Below are 21,372 nucleotides of genomic sequence, written 5' to 3' on the forward strand. Positions count from 1 at the left end.
AGAAAATGTATGTGTTCATAAGAGAAAGCATTGCTAAGTGACTTGATAAGGGTTTATTTTGGAGGGTAGAGATCGGAGTGTATTTGACCACATCTACTCTGGAGTATGTTCTGATGTGGTCTGTGGGTTTCTTTTAGGCATGTCTGACTCAGGGAATGACCTTATATAGCTACGGCATGCTGCTCCCATGTGGGGTAGACCAGTTCCATGGCACTGAATATGTATGCTGCCCTGAGACAAAGATTACTGGATCTGTGTCAAAAGAGGAGGAGGAGGAAGAGGAAGAGGAAGATGAAGAGGAAGAGGAAGATGAAGAGGAAGACTATGATGTTTATAAAAGGTAACTCTTCTACTTTGAGCTGTGAAGTCGTTTTGCCTTTTGGTTAGCCCGTCTGTAAAGACGGCTGCTGGCTGCTAGTCCCTCGCTTCTGGATAAACTGGGCATTCCTTTGTTCTGCAAGAGTTGATTAAGCTTGCATTTCATTCTAGCCATCGCCAATCACAGGAGTACCTGTGATTTTTTGTGTTTACGTCATTCTGGGCTGTTATGTTCTGCAGGTTACTATGATATTTTTTAAGAGCCCGTGCCATTTGTTTAACATAATATCCCTGAATTTGGATTTGTCTTACTGTTTTATCATGATTAGATTCAAATGTTCACAAATACTTCCCGTTTGCTGATGTAGCTGGGCTCAGGGGCTTAGTGGCACAGTGAAATGTGCGTTGCGCTTATTTCCTGCCTCTGTTTTTGTGTTTCAGAATAGAGAGGGGACCCATTGTTGTGCTTTGCACATAGGAGCTATTAACCTTCCTTTTTTCTATTTTGGCCTTCAGTGAATTTCCTACTGAAGCAGATCTGGAAGACTTCACAGAAGCAGCTGTGGATGAGGATGAGGAGGATGAGGAAGAAGGGGAGGAAGTGGTGGAAGACCGAGATTACTACTATGACACCTTTAAAGGAGATGACTACAATGAGGAGAATCCTACTGAACCCAGCAGCGATGGCACCATGTCAGACAAGGAAATTACTCATGATGTCAAAGGTAACCCCATGCAGAGCCATGGCTTTGAAATCCATGTGGTAATTATTCACTTAGACTTTTGCATTGCGTCTGTTACAGGTAAGTCAGTCACAGAAGGAAAGGTGTGGTATCTCTGCACTGAACGTGAGTTCAGCTCTCCAGTGCAGTGATGGTGCCGTCTTAACAAAGTGGGCAGGCAGGCACATCCAGGGAGAGATGTAGAATTGAATTAGAGAACGGGGACTAGAGCGTAAGAGAGACCACATAGTCCGCCCTTCAGCAGGATTCTTCCACATTCATCCTAAAATGTTCCCTCCCCAAGGGGAGCTCCCCTCTTCGATACCACTCAAGTTCCGGCCTCCTAGAATAGAAATGGTTTTCTTGGTTTTTCTTTTCCTGCTTGTCTTCTAATCTGTAGGCTGCCCTATTTGTCCAGATGTTTTAGTTGGGAGGGTGAAATTTATTGACCTGCTGGTAACAGATTGGGGTCTGCAGTTTGTTTTTTTTTTGTTTTTTTTTTCATCTTGCCAATTAAAACAAGAAAAGGTTGCAGTAGTTCCAGAGCCATCAACATGCAGTCTCCTGCTAATTGTATATTTGAAACCAATTAAGATGTGAGGAATTATTTAGGACCCAAGTTGGGGGAAATTACTTAACCAGTTGAGAAGTTTATGATTTGCCTTAGAGAACATAAAAGTGGGAAACAATCGTCCATTCTAGGTGCTTGTCTTTACTACGGGTATCACCACTTAAAGCAGCCTTTCCACTCACATTGTCTCCTGAATAGACAAACCAGGCAGATATCTCCACTGAACAGATCAGAAATGTGAGGCTCTCACAGCTGTGAGACAAAGGAATTGCTCTATGTCAATCTAAGCTCAGATCTAGACTCCAGAGGGTGCCAAAAAATATTTATCCCAGTTCCTAAATGTCTCTACTCTGTGGGGAAGCAACTTGTTCTCAGTAAGGCTGGCCTGAGCTGGAGCATTCGGCCAACCAGGGCCTCCAGGCTCCGTCCAGTCTCAGGCCTCCCCCAGCCCATCCCCCGGCTTGCTGGCCTGTAGCATTTTGAAGCATTTGACGTCACTGCCTCTGTCCTGCTGACACTCTGACCATTTTCACACAGCTGTCTGCTCCCAGGAGGCGATGACGGGGCCCTGCCGGGCCGTGATGCCTCGTTGGTACTTCGACCTCTCCAAGGGAAAGTGCGTGCGCTTTATATATGGCGGCTGCGGCGGCAACAGGAACAATTTTGAGTCTGAGGATTATTGTATGGCTGTGTGTAAAGCGATGAGTAAGTCCCGCCTCGCGCTGGTCCTGTGCGGCAGCACCGTCCTGTCCGGCGTCCGTCTCCCTGCCGTCTTCGTGGCTGCATCTGTGTGGTGTCCCTGCCCACTCGGGTGTTTGCTGTTGGTTGTCTTCCCCTCATCTTTGTGCTTTCTTGATCTAGGCTTTGCTCTCCTGCCGGCAGTGGTAAGCTCAGTTCTCGTGTCCTGTGCTCACCGTGTGTCTGGTGGTGCTTGGTGGTGATGGTGCATACCCGCCTTGGTATAGCGGGCAGCACAGCCAGGGGCTTGTTCTTTCTCATCTGACTTTGGAGTCTGCAGGCCCCCGGGCCACTGTAGTATTGGTGGGGAAGGCAGCTGTCCCCTGGGCTGGCTCTAGCTTAGAGGCACTGAACGTTCCTGTCTTTGAACTGCCCTGTCACTGACCCCTGTGATGCATGCCAGCTCACAGGGTGCCTCCTCTCGAAAGGAGTGACAGTGAAGTACTTTGGGTATAGAATATTGAAATGTCTTGCATAATGCACTCTAGACAGAGCTAGCAGCCAAGTGGTAGTGACTCACTGTGTTTCTTCAATATTTTGCAACCGGGTCACACAGCTTTAGGAAGTGAGAGGATTTCAGTTGGTGTGTGCTTTGATGTGACAGGAAGGTCAGTGGTTCAGTTGAGTTGGGTTTATGCTGGACGTTGGTAGGAAGAGTTTCTACCAAGAGTTTCCCTTTTCTCCGTGGCTACTCCTTTTTCTCGTTAAGACCTTCAGTCTCTCACCTTGCAGCACTAACCTACACATTAGGAAAATCCTCAGGCCAGTTTTTCTTGGTTCCTACTCTGGAACTTTTTGGAGTGATAATTTGCTATGAAGTATTTGGCTATAGCTTCTGATGGTTTTTCATTCACATGCCTTCATGTTCCCTCTTCCTTCTACCAAAAGATCTTTCAAATCTTAATGTAATATGGCAATGCCTTGAGTGCTTCCCTTCCAGCTCCAGGAAAGCTGTTTTTATTCGGCAACAGTTGAAAGGTGAAATAAAAGGAGTCCTTGGGGAACCTTGGTGAATAAACTTTGCGTTTTCAGGGAAGATTTAGAAATAGAAATTATTGTGATGCTTACTACTTTGTAAAACTTGGGTTGAAGCCTGAGGAATCCCACTGAGTGTGGAGGTGGTGATATCTCCCTGAAGGGTCAGCTGGGTGGTGCTGTGAGACACGATGGAGTGGCAGGTCTGTAAAACTCCCATTTGCTGTGGCTTGGATGAGATTTGCCTCGGAGAAGCTGTGTGTTCATGCTCTTGTGGGGCCTCTGCCTGGAGGGCTTTGCAGGTTGAGAAGCATCAAGTTTCCTTCCAGTGGGAGCGTTTTTGTTCTTCTTTGAAGGGGCTGAGGCTGGCGGATGTGCTGGCTTTATGAGTGGGTGATTCCACAGGGACCGAGAGTATCTTCAGAAAAAAGCCTTTCGGCCCGCTGTCCTCTCCACTCTGGTCCCAGGGAGGGTAGAAGCAGCCTGTGTTTGCTGTTATCTTTTTCCAGTCCAGCTATGTGAACCAAAGGCTCTGTCTCCAGCGCTCAGGCCTTTACAGCACAGGCACGTGTCGCTGATCCTCACGATGGACTGCAGTGCTTGAAGTTCTCCTCCACTGAACTTGCGAGTGTCTTGGGGAATGGTGTTTACTAAGTTATAGATTCTAATTTAGTTAATCTGAAAGTGGGATATTGACACCCTTTTAAAACTTATGTAGGGCTCATATTCTTCGTGACTTTAGTTGTCGTTTTTAGGTCTGTTAAATAAAGGGGCAAATAAAAGATGTTTCTGACAGAAAAAAGTTGAACTGGCTGGCTAATTTGTAGCTGTGTTCATCAATTATACAGTTGTTTTAATGTATTAAAATGATGCAATTCTAGAAATTAGGTGAATTTGCTTCTGAATTAAAAATCAGTTGAACCTTGGCATTCACTCTCCAATTAGCTCTGAAATTGTGTCATAATCTATCAAGCAAGTCCACACCAGCTTGGGAAATCTTGTATGAATTAGGCTAATAAGTGTTACCTTAGGTATGTCTTGAGAGGCTGAGTAAACTTGTCATCTCAGTCCTTTCCCTTATCAGGCTAAATTCCATCGTGCAGAGACTCACTTGCTTGGGCCCCATAAGAGATTATTCCCATCCAGCAGTCGGGGTGCTCCAGTGGGCCTGTGCTCTGGGGAACGCTTGGGAAGCCCTATTGGTCAGTGTCGCGGATCAAAAAGTCCTATCTTCATATCGGTGAAAGGTGTCCTTGTCAAATAGAGCAACTCAGTTTTATCCTTGTTGGTTCTGTCACTGATGGTGGGGCTAAGAGTCCTTCACTGATGCTGAAAACTCAAAATTATAGCTGGAGTGATTGGGACTTTATCTACCCAGCGTATATGCAAAGAACATTCAGTTGAGCCTCTTTTCCGTTTAAATTAAGACTCAAAGATAGCCAGAAGAGCAGAGGTACCTGAGTAATTTCTTTAAAAATAAGGAATTGCATAAAAGTGCCTCTACAGGGTCTGATTTCTGCCCTTGTCTCTGTTCAGAGGCTCAGTTATGAGCAATAAGGTAGCTATTGTTTAGGTTTCCAGGGTTCGAGCACTGAAGGGAAGGTATAGAAGAAACCACCTCTTTTTCAGCCCTGAGGTCTTAAGTAGATGCCTCATTGGTGCTGAAGCTGCCAATAAATTGCTGTATTAGCGTGGGCTGACATGGTTGATGAATATTGTGTAAGGAAGATTGCCCACTGTAATCTAACCAAGTGAAGTCTTGGCAGATAGCAGCACCCTGCACTTACAGAATGCCACAAAACAAGATGAGTCCATCCTGCAGGTCCTGAGCTGGGTTTTCTTCCTAGAGCACAGTGCACCTGATCCCAAAGAGAGGTCCCTCTGTAATTTTGTTTCAGTTCCTCCGACTCCTCTGCCAACCAATGATGTTGATGTGTATTTCGAGACCTCTGCAGATGATAATGAGCATGCTCGCTTCCAGAAGGCCAAGGAGCAGCTGGAGATTCGGCACCGCAACCGAATGGACAGGGTAAACCTTGACAATTCCTTCGTCTTCATGGTACTTGGCTTTGGGTAGCATGGTTCTCATAGCTGAAGAAAAGTAATAGCTTCTCCCTAGATTGTCATGCTGATGTATAAGGACTGGTGAGTCAGAGAGTTATCAGTGGAGCTGCCTTCTGGGTGGACTTCTTCACCACCTGCATCCAGATAATATGTAATATAATTACCCTCTGAGCACTTCCTATACCATTATCTGCCCCCCCCCTTTTTTTTTTGCAATTAACTTGCTTTAAAATTTATTTATTTTAAAGAAGGAAACTTTATATCACTGTTATCAATAAAAAGCTAGTACCATTTGCTGTGAGAAGAAAGTGACCAACCATACAAATATATTAGATGAAAGCAAACATGTACTAATACATGTTAGCTAGGTACTGCTGTCTCTGGAAGGTTCTGAGTCTCAGAGTGTTTCTTTTCCTTTAAAAGGGTTATAAGAGAGCAGCAGGAACACCAAAGTGCAACTTTTCTTCTGGATTTACTCAGGATTGAAAGAGAATTGAAAAGGGAATGCCTCGCTAGGCCTAAGCTCCACCCCAATCCCACACAGTCCCATGCTGGGCTTACAGTTTGCAAAATGCTCATTGTTTTATCCGCATCAGCTCTGAAAAGTAGGTATTAACCTCAATTTTTGTGGTGAGGAGACTAAGGCACAGAGACTTTTAAATAACTTACCCAAGGTTATGTAACAAAGAGGTCATGGAATTGAGGCTCCATCTGGGGATAGTTGAGGCCTAGAACCTTCTGAGGCAGTAACAATGCTAAGCTCCTAAGGGATCGTGTGACTGGTTTCCTTTTGCAGTTTCCTATGAGATTTAGCATCTGACAGTGTTTTTAGAAAATGGAGGAGTTGTTTCAGGGTATTAATCATTGCTGATGGTGTTTTTGACCTTTGTTCTAGGTAAAGAAGGAATGGGAAGAGGCAGAGCTTCAAGCTAAGAACCTCCCCAAAGCAGAGAGGCAGACTCTGATTCAGGTAAGATGCCTTCTCGGGGGCCATAGCTTTCAGCCTGACCATTGGAAAATATGGTCAGAGCCCCATTCCCAATGAAATTAGAATTGGACACCACCTCCTTTTAGGTGAGGGCTTACAAGGAAGTTGTAACTGGCCTATTTTATTTTTCACCTCAAGTATTGCTCACCTATGGTAGAAGGAAACCAAACCCCCACCAGAGCACACCTAATTCATGCCAGAAGGTAACCTTAGCTCAGCTGCCTTTTGTTAATTCTGCTTTCCTGGCAAAAGTCCTCTGCCATTTTCAGTCTTAGACTGTGACTTGTTTTTCAGCAGTACTGAATTTTTTTTTTAAGACTAATTGAAAGTCAAAGGATAGAAAATAAAGATCTCTGATACAATTCATCTCTAACTTTGTAGACTATAACTAAAATCATAGCAGACTGCCTTCCCCTTCAGTAGAAGAGTGTTGCTAGGAATAGGGACAGCAATTTCTAGGGCTGATTTGGTTTTTACAAAACTGATTTTGTAAATTTTAAATCATTTTATGTTTAGCTGAAATGTCTTTCCTCCTAATGTTAACACTTTAATAAAGTGTTAAAAATAATCTTAAAATGCTTTTTTATTGATCACTTAGAAAATCTAACAGTTTTAATTCCTACAGAAGTCAGTGCATCTTGTTCAGGGAAATTCAGTTCAGCAGGCTTAAACTGTACCTGTAAACCTGGCCGGATACCTCACGGATAACTTTGCCCTTCATGACTTTATTGATAGTAATGGCAAAAAGCACAATTACTTTTGCACCAATGGCAGGAATACTTCAACAGAACTTACCACATAACTCCTGTTGGTCAGTGGTCTCAGAGCTTGGAAGTTGGTGCCTTGCTGCAATGTGGGAAGGACAGTGTTCTTTTTTTGTAGTGCATATTGAGAAACCAGGCCTTGGGCTTGCAGGCACTAGCACTTTCAGTTATACAGATACTAAGGAGGCCCTCTGACACTGAGATTTAACTTGCTCTCTTTAAAGAAGGAAGTCATTCTCCTGATAGAAGTAGAATGAAGGTAGGATGAAGTAGACTTTGGATCCTACCCTTGCTCCACTCCGAACCTGTTACCGTCTTGCGTGGGCACTGACAGGAGAAGCACTGGGGTCTGAGGTTGCTTGCTTAGGCTTCCTCCAGGTGCCACAAGTCATATGTGGTTCCTGCTGTCTTGGTTTAGCACTTCCAAGCCATGGTTAAAGCTTTAGAGAAGGAAGCAGCCAGTGAGAAGCAGCAGCTGGTGGAGACCCACCTGGCCCGAGTGGAAGCTATGCTGAATGACCGCCGTCGGATGGCTCTGGAGAACTACCTGGCTGCCTTGCAGTCTGACCCGCCACGGGTGAGTCCTTCCTCTAGCACTGCCTGCCCTGACGTGATATATGTAGGGGACCAATGTATGACACTCAGGTCAGTAAAAGTGACATTTGTACGACAAGTTCTGGCAAAGCTGAAGCTAAGGAAAGACGATGAGGGAGGAAAAGGTATTACATTCTAATATCTGTGTATATAAGCTAAGCATGACATCGCTTTATGCCTGCGTATACCACCTGTGATGTGAAAGTGTTTTACACTAGAAAAGTATGAGCTGGCGAAATTGATTGGTAATTATCCAGTTATTTAACTTCCTTTCAAAGAATGAAAACATGCTTTTCATGAAGACTTTTGAACAAGTTACATTAGAAATAAGATTATGAAGAAAGGGGTAAAGTAATTTCTTCTGAAACTCTTGTGTGAGTGGTCTCAAACGATTTTGTCCCTTAACGCTAACCTGCCTTGCTTTGGGGGATGGCAAGTATTAGGAGGATATTTGTATCCTTAAGTAAGCCAGTTAAAGTCTTCTCTCTTTGGGCGACACAGGAGACTACCTAGCTTCTAATTCAGGTGTCAGAGGCTGAGCCGGGAAAAAAGGACAGATCAGAAGAGAACAATGGGCTGGAGATGCTGGAAAATACTGTGTGTTAAGGAGCCAATATAACTTTGGAACTTAGTTTTGCTATTTTACCTAGACAGTTTTTTTGTTACTTGGTAAGCTAAAAAAAGCTTTCAAAGTTATAGCTTTCATTCTTGTGCCTAGCTGAGCTTTACATTCTTAAGTGAACTTTTTAAGCTTTTGTTTTCCTGCCTATTTTCAATTCTCTAGTCTCTGGATATTAAAACAACTGTTCTGTCTTACAGCCTCATCGCATTCTCCAGGCCTTACGGCGTTATGTCCGTGCTGAGAACAAAGATCGCCTGCATACCATCCGTCATTACCAGCATGTGTTGGCTGTTGACCCAGAAAAGGCGGCCCAGATGAAATCCCAGGTACAGTAGATGTAGAAGTTCTTGCCATGAGGGCATTTCCAGTGGGGAACATAATGCCTTGACTAATGGTTGAACAGCACTGCTAGTTGCACTTGCTATTAGTCCTTAGAAAATGAGTTTTGATTTCCGAAGACATTCGGTACGTGAGCTGGTTTTTGCAAGGGCACTATTTTTAAAACATCTTTTTAAATACTTTTTTATATTAAGTACTTTATACTTAAACAATTTCTGAATTTTTTTTATATCATTTATTTCTGATTTAAGGTATTGCCAGAACCAATATTCAAGATCCTTTTCTAGGTGTATTTATCAAGCAGATCTTAAAAATTGATCTCTTGTGCAGTATAGTTTTTGTTTAGACAGACACTTTTACATTCCTAGGTTTTGTCCAGCTTTACTTTCATCTATAGAGGTGTGTTTCTGGTTCCTGTCTCTAATATTGGTGTTGTTCATATATTGAGTTTTACTTTTTTGTATTCATAAAAATGAGCTTGCCTACAAGACTGCTAGCTTCCGTTCAAACCAGGAAGTCTCGTAGCTCAGCCTGTTAGCTTTCCTAGGGGGCCTTATAGTCACAATGCTGATCTTACCTGATTGCCTCTCATAGTGTAAATACAGCGCTGTGCTGATTGTGAGTGCCAGGGTACGTGGGCTCACTTACTGCACGGTGCTGGCCTGTCAGCCCAGAAACCCTCCTTCCCCACAGCTGCTGTGTGTGTGAAGATGAAAAGGTCATGTGCCTGAAGGCCTTTGGAGTATTGGAGCTGAGCTGCTCCATTTGTGGAGCCGGCGTCTGTCTGAGTGCCAGACTCCACACTGGCGTTCAGTGCTGCCGGGTTGACTCCCTGAGTGCCCTTGAGCAGCTCACACGCTAGTAGAGATAATAACTGTAAAGGTGAAGAGCAGGTGTTTTTTTGTCTTTTGTTTGATTGTTTGAGACGGAGTCCCACTCTGTCACTCAGGCTGGGCTGCAATGGCGCCATCTCAGCTCACTGCAACCTCCGCCTCCCGGGTTCAAATGATTCTCCTGCTTCAGCCTCCTGAGTAGCTGGGATTACAGGCGCCCACCACAACGCCTGGTTAAGTTTTGTAGTTTCAGCAGAGACGAGGTTTCACCATATTGGCCAGGCTGGTCTTGGGCTCCTGGCCTCAGGTAATCCTCCCATCTCACCTCTGCCTCCCAAAGTTCTAGGATTACAGGCGTGAGCCACCAGCCCCAGCCTAGAGCAGGTGTTCGTAGATATACAGAGTTCACTTCAGAAGCTGGTTGTTTTGGGGAATAAAAGAACTCAGGCTTCTAAAGAGTGGGAAGAATGTGGAAAGGGGCTGGGTTGGAGACCTAAGAGGCATCTGGTGTGGGCCTGGAGCTCAGGGCTTTGCTTCCTGCTGGATGTAGCAGAAGAGGGGAAAGTCCAGGAGGCCTGGATGGAAATGCATGCATCTTGACGGGGCTTAGGCTCTTCGGGTCTACTTGATTTTTTGAAAAGACTTAATCACTTTCCAGACTTTCTGTTTTAAAATTAAATTATTGCGTTGTATTCTAGCCAGTTTTGTGTGAGAGTAGAAGGGAAGGAGAGATTTTGATCAGTATATTAAATTAATAGAGAATTCCTGCAAGTGAGATCAAGCTTCCACACCAAGTAATGTGGGAAGTGGAATGCTCCCATTTAAACACCTTTGGGGAGAAAACCCAGCTCTCCTGTCTGCTACTTACCACCTGCTCTTAGCTGTAATTCTGGCAAAGCTTACCTTCTGCCTGTTCCCTATTCTGTTATCTAAACACCAGAAAAATTTGCAGATATTCAGCCTGTTGTAACTTGTGCCATATCTGCTTGTCTGGATATGAGTGAGATGGTGCTTTTACATACTGTAGCCAATGGTTTGCTGTAGAGACACTAATTTGCAGTCTCCCACTCTGTGGTTCTTGTCCTCTGTGAGTGTGTGAACCTTCCTCTCTCACACGGCTCCCGGTTCCTCTGGGGAGGCGTAGCAGGACAACACTTGCTGAACCCGTGGGTGTTGCATTTTGCCTTCATTTGCATTTTCTTCAAGGCACTCACTCTTGTCCTTTCCTTGATTGACAGAATGGCAAATATAAAATTAAATTGCTTTCATCCTTGCTTTGAAAGGTCAGCGAGATGTCAATCTACAATAAAAGCATCTTTCCATTTAGCTTTTTTTTTTTTCATTTTGATCCTTCATGTTAATGGCTTCAAGCCCACATAATTAATCCATTGGTTTCCAGCACCCTCTTTAGGAAAAGCTTGGTAATTGCAGGTCTAACCAGGCAGGGATGACTTTGCTTGAAAAGCCTGTGGGAGCTACAGCAACACACCTCGCCATGTCATTGGGGTGGATGCTAGCCCAAGTCACCTTTCACTTCTATCCTGAAAAGCTGTAAAAATAGTGACCACTTCTGATGGCTTTTTTTTTTTTTTTTAATGAATAACCTTAGAACTTTTGCATTCAGAAAAGGCAGTGAGCTATGGTAGATGAGTCTTCCTTTATCACCCCCTTAAAATCAGGTTTATTTATACGTCAGCATGAGTTTCTCAAAAAATAGCAATTTAGTTAAATAGGAATAAACTAATTCTTTATTTACCACAATAATCATTTAAGCAATTGCTTCACTAAGCAAAATCCATAATGGTTCCCTCTGTTGCCAAGTCTACTTTTCAGCCAGTAATTTCAGTATTTTTAAAATCACATCTAATCTGACCAGTGGTAGAAATCAACTGACTCTTCTTTCACTCAGCAAAACCTTACTGAACATTCAGCATTGTACAAATTAGGGTTCTTTTTTTTTTTTTTTTAACTCAATAGAATTAGTATTAAGTGCCTCGTATGAAAATCCAGTAGCTAGTGGCCATTTTTTAATAAATTGTCTCTTAATTTGGAGCACTCTCCGGATAAATTCTCACGTCAGCTGGGGGAATTATACAGTCCTTTTTTTTTTTCTTTTGAGACAGGATCTTGCTCTGTTGCCTAGGTTGGAGTGCAGTAGCACAGTCATAGCTCACTGTAGCCTAAACCTCCTGGGCTCCAGTGATCCTCCAGCCTTAGCCTCCCAGGTAGCCGTGACTGCAGGCACACAGTACTATGCCTGGCTAATTTTTGTATTTTTGGTAGAGACAGGGTTTCATCATGTTGGCCAGGCTGGTCTCAAACTCCTTGGCTCAAGTGATCCTGCTGTCTCACCCTCCCAAAGTGCTGGAATTACAGGTGTGAGCCACCACGCCCAGGCTGAACACATTCTTATCCTTTAGCAGTGAGTAAATATGGCATGAGGATTAATACATTTCCCCTGACCAGTTGCTTTGCTAGACTCTGTAGAGAATATACTTTGTAAAGTGGTTTTTCCAGAAGGTGTGTCGATGTTCCAGCTGCACGTTCCCTCCTGGCCTAGTTGTTTTCAGTCACAACACCTCTCCACCATAACTCTGCTTCCAGGTGATGACACATCTCCACGTGATTGAAGAAAGAAGGAACCAAAGCCTCTCTCTGCTCTACAAAGTACCTTATGTAGCCCAAGAAATTCAAGAGGAAATTGGTGGGTACCAGCTGTTTGTGTCAAGGTCATGTGGGACTTCTTGCAGAGGCTCAGGAGTGAAAGCTGGGCAAGAGTAGAGAGAGATGAGCAAGCAAGGCCCACAAAGTGGGGCATTAGCACACCCTGGCTTCAGAAGCCTGGAATCCACTGGAGCTTACATGGCAAGGTGAAGGAGGAACCAAGGACAGATGCACTGGCTGTGAGCCATGGAGCCTTGGCTTTCACTGACCTTCACTCTGTTAGTGGAAGAATATCTGGGGTGTGAAATTGCAAGAGACTACGAGATTTCCTGTTACCGTTTTCCTCCTTAATTCTGATTATTTCAAGCACCGATTTTATATAACTTCTCACCTCCTCCTCTCCCAGTCTTTATCTTCTTCATTTATTCAACAAGTTTTATGATGTCTGCTGCGTGTCACAGAGTAAAATGGTCCACAGATAGTACCTGCTGGAGTTCATGTGATGATAGGAGAAAAACAGATAGTAAAACAAGAAAATAAGTGTCAGATGGTGATAAGTGCTATGCAGAGTTAAAACTCGGGCGGAGTGGTAGAGAGCAGCCGGTCGGGGCGGCTGGCTCTGGGGACGGTGGCCTGAGATCCGAATGGTAAGATCACAGCCGGAGAGCACATTGGTAGCAGAGGGAGCGGCAGCTACAAAGGCCCCAGGTAGAAGTCAGGCATCACATTTGAGTAGAGCAGTGTGGCTACAGCATGGCAAAGGGGATGCGGCCAGAGTATGCAGGGACCAGATCAGGAAGAAATTTCAGCAAAATCAAGGAGTTTGGATTTTATTCTAGGATAATGGGAAGCCGTTAGAGGATTTTCAGCTGGGGAAAGACTAGATCTGGATTATGCATTTTTAAAAGCTCACTTGGCTGCTTCGTGTAGAGTCTATTAAAATTAGAAACCAGCCAGGAAGCGATTATAGAAATGCAGGAGAGAGCTGTTGGGAGTATGCACTGAAGGGGTGACGGGGCAGGAGAAGGAGCGCCCCAGGGGCAGCTGGGGATGGTCTCTAGGATGTGTTCTGGTGGGAGTGTGTGGGGTTGGGGGAGCGGCATCAAGAACTGCACTTAGGGTTCCACTGTGAGCAGCTCGGGGATGGTGGTACCATGGCCGACTGAGGTGGAGAAGGGAATCCGGAGCTCTGTTGATACATGTTAAGATAGAAATTTCTGTTGGATGTTATGTGGAGATCTAGGATTTAGGTGAGGCAGAGGTCAGGCAGTAGGTCCAGGGTTCGGGCCTAGGAGTCACGGTATATGGTCCATATTTAAAACTGGTGTCGGGGAGAAGTAGGTCAGAGGGTATGAAGTGGTAGTTGTAGTTACGTGGGGTGGATATGTCTAGAGATGGGATGGACAGCGTGAGGACTGTAGTTAGTAATATTGTACTATATACTAAAAATTTGCCGAGAGTAGATTTGGGATATTCTTATTTTTTAAAAAAAGTAATTCTGGAAGGTGATGTGTGTGTTTGCTTGACTGTGGAAATTATTTCACGGTGTATATGTATATCAAATCATTATATTGTAGACCTTAAATATGTATAATTTTTAAAACCCCCAAAATCTGTAGAGTTGTGGATACCACTTAACTGGAGTGTGGAGGTGGAGGCAGGGGTGCCTGGGATGGCACCCTGGGGTCCCTGGTGCTGGGGCTCTGTGGTGCCACAGAATCAGGGCAGGCGTTGCAGGCAGGAGCTGGGAGCCACAGTGGGGTCTTGGAGCTCTAGAGCATCCTGTGCCTGGACACCAGGCCCTTCTGAAGCCTGCTCTCTGTCCCCTGCCCTGTCTTCATCAGATGAGCTCCTTCAGGAGCAGCGTGCAGATATGGACCAGTTCACTGCCTCCATCTCAGAGACCCCTGTGGACGTCCGGGTGAGCTCTGAGGAGAGTGAGGAGATCCTGCCGTTCCACCCCTTCCACCCCTTCCCAGCCTTACCTGAGAACGAAGGTGTGTATGGGCGACGGTGCCACTTCTGGGCAGCAGGGGGAGGACAAAATGAGAGAATTGAAGTCAATTTTTCGAAAACCAAATTGAGTTGAGAGATGGTGTTCCTGTGAGAGTCAGGGGAGGGGAGACCAGATTCATTGAGCGCCTACTGTGTGCAGGGACCCTGCTAGATGCTTTCAAATCATTGGTGTCAATGTCACCATGAAGTTAAGATTAATTCTCCCATTTCAAGATGGGTGGCTTCAAACCCCCACTTCTTCAAACTTGTGCACTTCCTTACATGTGGGAGGCACTTGGCAGTTGGAACAGCGCCTTCCTGTTATGGCGTTACCTTTGCCCAGCCGTCTTGGGAGGTAGGTGCTGGAGAGGCTGAGGAGGTGACAGGGCTGGCGCAGGGTCATATCTCTGACATGAGGTGGGGATAAGAAGCTGTTCCTCTGGCTCCTAGGCAGACGTTTCTTTCCTCTATTCCCCTGCTGGTTCTCAGTGTCTAAGAGGGTCTCTAAAAGCTGTGAGCCTGCTCCAGAAATGAACAAGTTGCTGAGACCAGTGCCCTGGGGGCAGTCCCCCTCATCAGTTCTGTTTGTTGCTGTTGCTGCTGATAGGGTAATGATAAGAATGGCCCACAGCTATGCCATAGTCCTTGTTATATGCCAGCTGTAGCTAAGCATCTCAGTGGATGCTCTCCATCCTCAGTAACCCTCGCAGGTGGGTAGTCGAGTGTCCCCACGTGGGGATTCTGAGGTGTAAAGAGGTTAAGTAACTTGCCCAAGGTCATGTAGCTTGTAAGTGGAGAGTCAGGAGTCAAACCCAAGCCGATCTGGTCCTGCAGTCACAGACCTGACTGGATATAGCACTGGAACAGAGGCCTCAGGAAGGCATCAAATTAGGGGTGGGGGGATGGAGGTACATCCAGCTTAGCCTTTAGACCTTAATGGAAATGCCTTCTAAACTAGTGATCCCAGAGCGGTTGACTCTCCAGAAACAAAACAGGATCTGAGGAAGTGGCAGATAGATGAAGAGGCACCGTGCCATTCCCAAATCTCGGTGGGTTTGTTGGGTGGTAGATGAAGAGGCACTGTGCTATTCCCAGATCTCCGTGGGTTTGTTGGGTGGCCATGCTTAGACAACTTCTTACGTGCTTGTTGGGGGTCGGGGCAGCTTGGATATACCTGAACTAGGACCTTATCTCCCTGTCAGCAAACCACAACCAACACTAACTTCAATTTTTGCTTTTTTCTAAGAAAAACAATTATGTGGGCTAAGCTAAATACTGCAGGCATCTCCCAGTTTCCCTAAAAAGGCCCAAGACAGACCTACTTTTTTCTCTCTTATCAAGGATACCCTCCAGTGATTTGCTGTGGCTCGTACTGCTGGTTTGTTTATGGGATATTTCAGGCATGGTGTTTTTAAGGAGGAATATTTTTTGTTCACATTATAGAGAAATTCTAAGATAGAAATTTTAAAAGAAGCCATTTTCTTTCTTAATCTCCTTTTGTGCTATTTTATTTTGTTTTTTATTGTTTTCCTTTCTGCTAGACACTCAGCCGGAGTTGTACCACCCAATGAAAAAAGGTTGGTTTGTCCAAGATGTTCCCTTTAAGACCTTCATTCCTCTCCACTCCCCAGTGTGTCCAAAGCTTCATGTTCTGTTTCATGCCATCACCTGGCTTTCCCCACCTCATTTCTTCCTACACGGCTGTGAGTGGAGTCAGAGCAGCCCCACCTCCATGTTGCCAACAAGCTGACCTGTCTCCAGCACTCTAAGGCCAGTTTCCATGGCGTTGGTTACCACGTGGTCATGCTAAGCTTTCCCTCTGGGATGTCAGAGAATGCACAGCAACCAAAATAGATTTCATGACCCTTTTAATCTGGGTAGATTTTTAGAAGTATATCCAACTTAGGTTGGTTGTGAACGGCTGTATCCGTGTGAATATGCCTTATTTACAGCCAGGTGGAGAGTCTTTCTCTTTTCCCTCTTTTTCTCTGCAATTCCCATTTACATCTTTTCTTTTTGGCTCTCCTCGCCCTTTGTCTGTGCCAGTTGTCTCATGTCCCCTGAGTTGTAGTATTCCTCAGAACGTCGGAAGCCAATGGATCAAACAGCTGGAGACAACCCAGCTCACTGTACTGAGTCCAGTTTTCAAAAACAGTTAACATTCCATAAAGCACTATGTGGAATGCTTTGTATACTTGATCTTAGTCCACTGAACATCCCTGTAGGATGAGTAATGTTTTTAGCTCTATTTTCTAGATTAGACAATTGAAGAAGTTTCTGAGATGACATGACTTGCTTTAAGAAGTGGAGGAACCAGGATTTGAACCCAGTTCTCTGTCCCCCAAGCCCATGTGATTTTGTTACCTAAGTTGTCGGTGTCATGGGATCCCCCAGGTGGGTGGGCGGCCCAGTCATTGTGAATCATTTCAACATTTCCTGTTCATAATGTGTTGTATGAGCCCGCCCTTGGCTTTGGCAGACTTCCTATGGATGGGCCAAATGGTGTTGCCTGGCTAAGAAGTTGGTGTTCTGGTTTACACCACAGGTTGTTCTCAGAACACAAAAGTGTAATTTGAATCTTCTGAAAATGACTTCGTGTAGATGCTTTATTTTATTCTACTTGAATATGCCTATTCTTGGGGATGACTGTGCCGACATTGCTTTCAACAGCACAACTGAGGCGTTTATAGAGAAAGATGAGTTTTCTAGACGTTTAACTGGCTTTTGCCGTTGTACTTAACTGTTACGAGTTGGGACAATTTAAACATTAACTTTAGTGTCTTGAAGTAATGCGTTTATGTTAAGAAACATGGTGGCTATACCACCAAAAATCTATTATAACAGTCTGGACTGGCAGTAGGTCTTTTTTTTTGAGACGGGGTCTTGCTGTCGCCCAGGCTGGAGTGCAGTGGTGCGGTCTTGGCGCACTGCAACCTCCTCCTCTGGGGCTCAAGCAGTCCTCCTACCTCAGCCTCCCAAGTAGGTGGGACCACAGGTGCATGCCACCACCCTCGGCTAAATTTTTTTTTTTTTTTTTTTTTTTTTTTAGTAGAGACAGGGTTTTGCCATGTTGCCCAGGCTGGTCTCGAACTCCTGGACTCAAGCGATCCTCCCGCCTTGGCCTCCCCAAATGCTGGGATTATAGGCATGAGCCACTGTGTCCGGTGACAGTAGGCCTTTAGTTGGCTCAGTGCCACATTGCTTTTTGAATAAATCCTGCCTGTGTGACCTTTAAAATTCTGAGAGAGAGACATGTGGAAGGAGCTCAGAATTACAGTTGATTGGGCTTGGTCATAAGCATCCTTGCTGAGGCAATACCCTTCCAGATCCCTCTTTCTCAAATAGTTGGAGTGCAGTATTGCCATTTCATGGGCATTTTGAGACAAAAGCTAGCTCTGATTTAACTAGAATCAAATCGTGCAAGTCTTTAAAGTTGAAGCTTTAGAAAAATTGCATCATTTTTGGCTGCATTGCATTAGCTAGCCTGCATGTTCAGCAGCTGTGGAAGCTGTTACAAATTGCTGTGTGTTAAGAACAAGTCTAGTTGTGAGGCAGAAGCTCTGCTGTGGCTGTGCCTTGTGCCATTACCTGCCTTTGACAAGCCCAGGGACAGCAGTGCTTTGCATGTCCTCATGTTGAAATCTCACTTGCAGGTAGTTACCTTAGAATGCCAAGTATGCTGTCAGGTTGATCTAGTTATAAAAGGCTCGTATCACAGACATTTATATTGAACTGTACGTTATTATTAATAAGGAATTCTTAGGATAGCTAGAAGTCACATGCTTTGGAACTAAAAATAGAGGACTGCCTCTCACGTTCCCTCCCTGGGCCTGTGCTGTGTCGTCGCGCTGCGTATTTGGATACTGTCCTTCGGAGCGCCACACACGAGTGATGTTGCTCAGGCAGTGTCTGACCTTGGCAAGAGGAGAGTTGCTATTCTTGCTGCTTCGTTTAGAGAAAGGTGCCTTCCATGCTGATATTAGAATTCTTCCTATAGGTGGAATGCATGCTTCCTGTTTATCTTCTCATAGCCACTTAGGATATGAGCATCTGGGATCTCGGCACTGAGAGGGATTCAGCTGGTGGGAGATGCAGGAAGAAATCCGTAATGACAAACTGTGATTGAAAATGCTATCACCTGGGAACCTCCCCAGGACCAACTGAAACTTGAGGGGAAAATAAGAGTTTAGATTGGGGTATTTGAGGCAGAATGAATTCCCTGTGGGCTCACCTACTCTGTCCAAGGCGAACGTGCAGGTTATTGTGAGGATGGGTGCTGTGGCAGCCGGGTGTGGGTAGTAGGTGCTCAGTAATTTCTCCTGTAATGGTGTTGTGTATTTCCCATGCTAGGATGCCCCTGGGCTACCGCTTCTGTGTGTCTTACAGTAAACATTTTCTCTGAAGGCTCGCATTTCATTCTCCCAAGTTGGAGACAAGTGAGCACTCCCTCCTCCTCCATTATACCCATCGGTCTCTGCAAATGCTTGTCTCATTCATCTTTAGAGAGCACAGGGCACCCTCAGACTTGTGAACGTGGTGGCAGATGAGTCGCGGGGGGAGGTGCGTGGTGAGGGGCTCACTGGCCCTCAGGAGGGAGTTTGCTACTTCTGTGCAATGGGTGTGAGATGGGCCATCCTTGGGACCTCAGCCGTGATCTCTCTCCACACAGGATCTGGAGTGGGAGAGCAGGATGGGGGACTGATCGGTGCCGAAGAAAAAGTGATTAACAGTAAGAATAAAGTGGATGAAAACATGGTGAGCCTGTTCTTTCTTCTGCCCAACACGCTTTACTTTTGAGACTCATTAGAGTGAGTGACCTGATGTCAGATGCTTCCAGGTGCACTTCACTGTGTTCGTTTTCTACACAGTTGAAGGTTGGAGGGCTCCAACGGCTCCCACAGACTGGCTGTGGTGTTTAGCATCTGGGTATGAAAAGGATTAAAAAGTCCTTTTCAGCAGTAGCTCATCTCTTGCTATAGAGTAGGAAAATATATTTACAACTAAAGATATGAATAACCTGTTAGAGGCCATTTTCAAGTGAGTAGAGAGTTAATAACTTGGATTAGAGTTGGGTTTTGTTCTTATATTGCCGTAGGTTTATACCCCCTTTTATTCACCTAGTATTTTATGTCATTTATAGTTCTGGATTATCCTCAACTGAGTTTGATATTTAAATGTGGCTTTTTTTTTTTTTTTTTTGAAACGGAGTCTTGCTTTGTCACTGAGGCTGGAGTGCAATGGTGCGATCTCTGCTCACTGCAAGCTCCGCCTCCCGGGTTCACGCCATTCTCCTGCCTCAGCCTCCCAAGTAGCTGGGACTACAGGCGTCCACCACCACGCCTGGCTAATTTTTTGTATTTTTAGTAGAGATGGGGTTTCACCGTGTTAGCCAGGATAGTCTTGATCTCCTGACCTTGTGATCCGCCCATCTCGGCCTCCCAAAGTGCTGGGATTACAGGTGTGAGCCACCACGCCTGGCGTAAACGTGGCTTTTTGGCAATCTGTTCTGAGATACGTCTCCACAAAGGAAAATGCATACGGGACCAGCTGCCATAATATAGTCTTCCCTCCTTACCTGCCCCTTCATTAGGGGTTTGGGGAGTGGATTTGGAAGGCTGTGACAGAACTGGTTAGTTAATGGGGGTCCCACAGGTACCTGCTTCCTTCCATCAAGCAGCAAGTAGCAGAGGAAGGAGGCAGTAAATACCAAACTCCCCGTTCACCCGGTTGCTCGCTGCCGACATTCTCATGACTGTTTCAGGTCATTGACGAGACTCTGGACGTTAAGGAAATGATCTTCAATGCCGAGAGAGTTGGAGGCCTTGAGGAAGAGCGGGTACGTGTTTAGCTCCAGAACCTAAGATTTCCTGTCAATCTTGGGTATTTCTCCTCTGCTTCTCAGTTCAGCTAGAAAGCGGGAGAGATGCCTGAGTTAATAAGGGTCCCTCATCCCCAGCTTCCCATAGCTTTTGGATAAGAAAGCTAAAATTAAAATCTCCATGGAGATTGGGAAGAGTGGGCGTTCTCCACATATGGGTGGTTCCCTGCAAAGCAGGATCTTGGTGCTACTTTGGGTTTTAGGGGCTCGACCTTCCAGGAGCGTGGCCCTCAGTGAGTTAACTTGCCTCACGGCTGCCAGATGGTCATTGGGACTTTTTTCCGCGTCTGCTTTATCACGTAGGAATCCGTGGGCCCACTGCGGGAGGACTTCAGTCTGAGTAGCAGTGCCCTCATTGGCCTGCTGGTCATCGCAGTGGCCATTGCCACGGTCATCGTCATCAGCCTGGTGATGCTGAGGAAGAGGCAGTATGGCACCATCAGCCACGGGATCGTGGAGGTGAGGAGCTGGGCTGCTGAGGACCTGCTGTGCACTGTGGGCTGGGTTGGGGGTGGGAACCTGTGGAATTAATAGGCATCTTCACTCCTTGAGTACTAGACATGCTGCTGTCATCAGTTCAATTACTCACTGGATTCCTAGGTCATGTTTTTGGAAATCAGCCCCTGCCACAAGGGGCTGTTGCCAACTGTCAACATTAGTTTGGGCCTTGGCTATGAAGGTCAGAAAGTCATGTGAACATTTTATGCTACAGAGGGTGAAAACTCTTTTCTCAGATTATTTCCTTAGTGTTCCTTTTTCCAGGTATGCTTTTTTTTTTTAATGGGGGCCAGGAGCAACAGGAGATTTAGAAAGTGCCGAAGCAGACTGTTTCTGTGGTGTCTTCTGCTGGTTCCTGAACTTCTCTTGCCACTCCTTCCTTACTGAACAGTGGGAGTGTCCAGAGGCCCTTGATCCCCAAGTATAAATACAGTAAGGACCTTAATGAGCCCTGGGAAATTAGTGCAGATGCTGGTCTTAGTTATTTGTGGGGTTTTTTTGTTTGTTTTTTGGTTTTTTGGAGACAGAGTCTCACTCTGTCGCCCAGGCTGGAGTGCAGTGGTGTGATCTCAGCGCACTGCAACCTCTGTCTCCCGGGTTCAGGTGATTCTTGTGCCTCAGCCTCCCACCTAGCTGAGACTACAGGTGTGCGCCACCACACCCAGCTAGTTTTTGTATTTTTATTAGAGATAGGATTTCCCCATATTGACCAGGGTGGTCTCAAACTCCTGACTTCAAGTGATCCACCCGCCTCAGCCTCCCAAAGTGCTGGGATTACAAGCATGAGCTACTGCACCTGGCCAGTTATT

General features: G+C 45.5%; 1 protein-coding gene across 4 annotated transcripts in view; it reads left to right on the forward strand.

Moving 5' to 3' along the window:
• Positions 1-21,372, forward strand: part of APLP2 (amyloid beta precursor like protein 2) — a 69,506-nt gene that overhangs the window by 46,290 nt on the left and 1,844 nt on the right. Inside the window, exons 5-17 of one of the 4 annotated variants that reach the window (XM_032167892.2) lie at positions 138-340; positions 835-1,043; positions 2,149-2,316; positions 5,223-5,353; positions 6,284-6,358; positions 7,559-7,717; positions 8,554-8,682; positions 12,133-12,232; positions 14,037-14,189; positions 15,729-15,764; positions 18,857-18,942; positions 19,949-20,023; positions 20,369-20,524. In XM_032167892.2, coding sequence (XP_032023783.1) covers positions 138-340; positions 835-1,043; positions 2,149-2,316; positions 5,223-5,353; positions 6,284-6,358; positions 7,559-7,717; positions 8,554-8,682; positions 12,133-12,232; positions 14,037-14,189; positions 15,729-15,764; positions 18,857-18,942; positions 19,949-20,023; positions 20,369-20,524 — 1,680 coding nt within the window. The remainder of the gene's footprint in view (positions 1-137; positions 341-834; positions 1,044-2,148; positions 2,317-5,222; positions 5,354-6,283; positions 6,359-7,558; positions 7,718-8,553; positions 8,683-12,132; positions 12,233-14,036; positions 14,190-15,728; positions 15,765-18,856; positions 18,943-19,948; positions 20,024-20,368; positions 20,525-21,372) is intronic. The other 3 variants (XM_032167893.2, XM_032167894.2, XM_032167895.2) reach the window with 3 other exon arrangements.

Source organism: Hylobates moloch, unplaced genomic scaffold (assembly GCF_009828535.3).
Source record: "Hylobates moloch isolate HMO894 unplaced genomic scaffold, HMol_V3 SCAFFOLD_11, whole genome shotgun sequence".
NCBI classification, from domain to species: Eukaryota; Metazoa; Chordata; class Mammalia; order Primates; family Hylobatidae; genus Hylobates; species Hylobates moloch.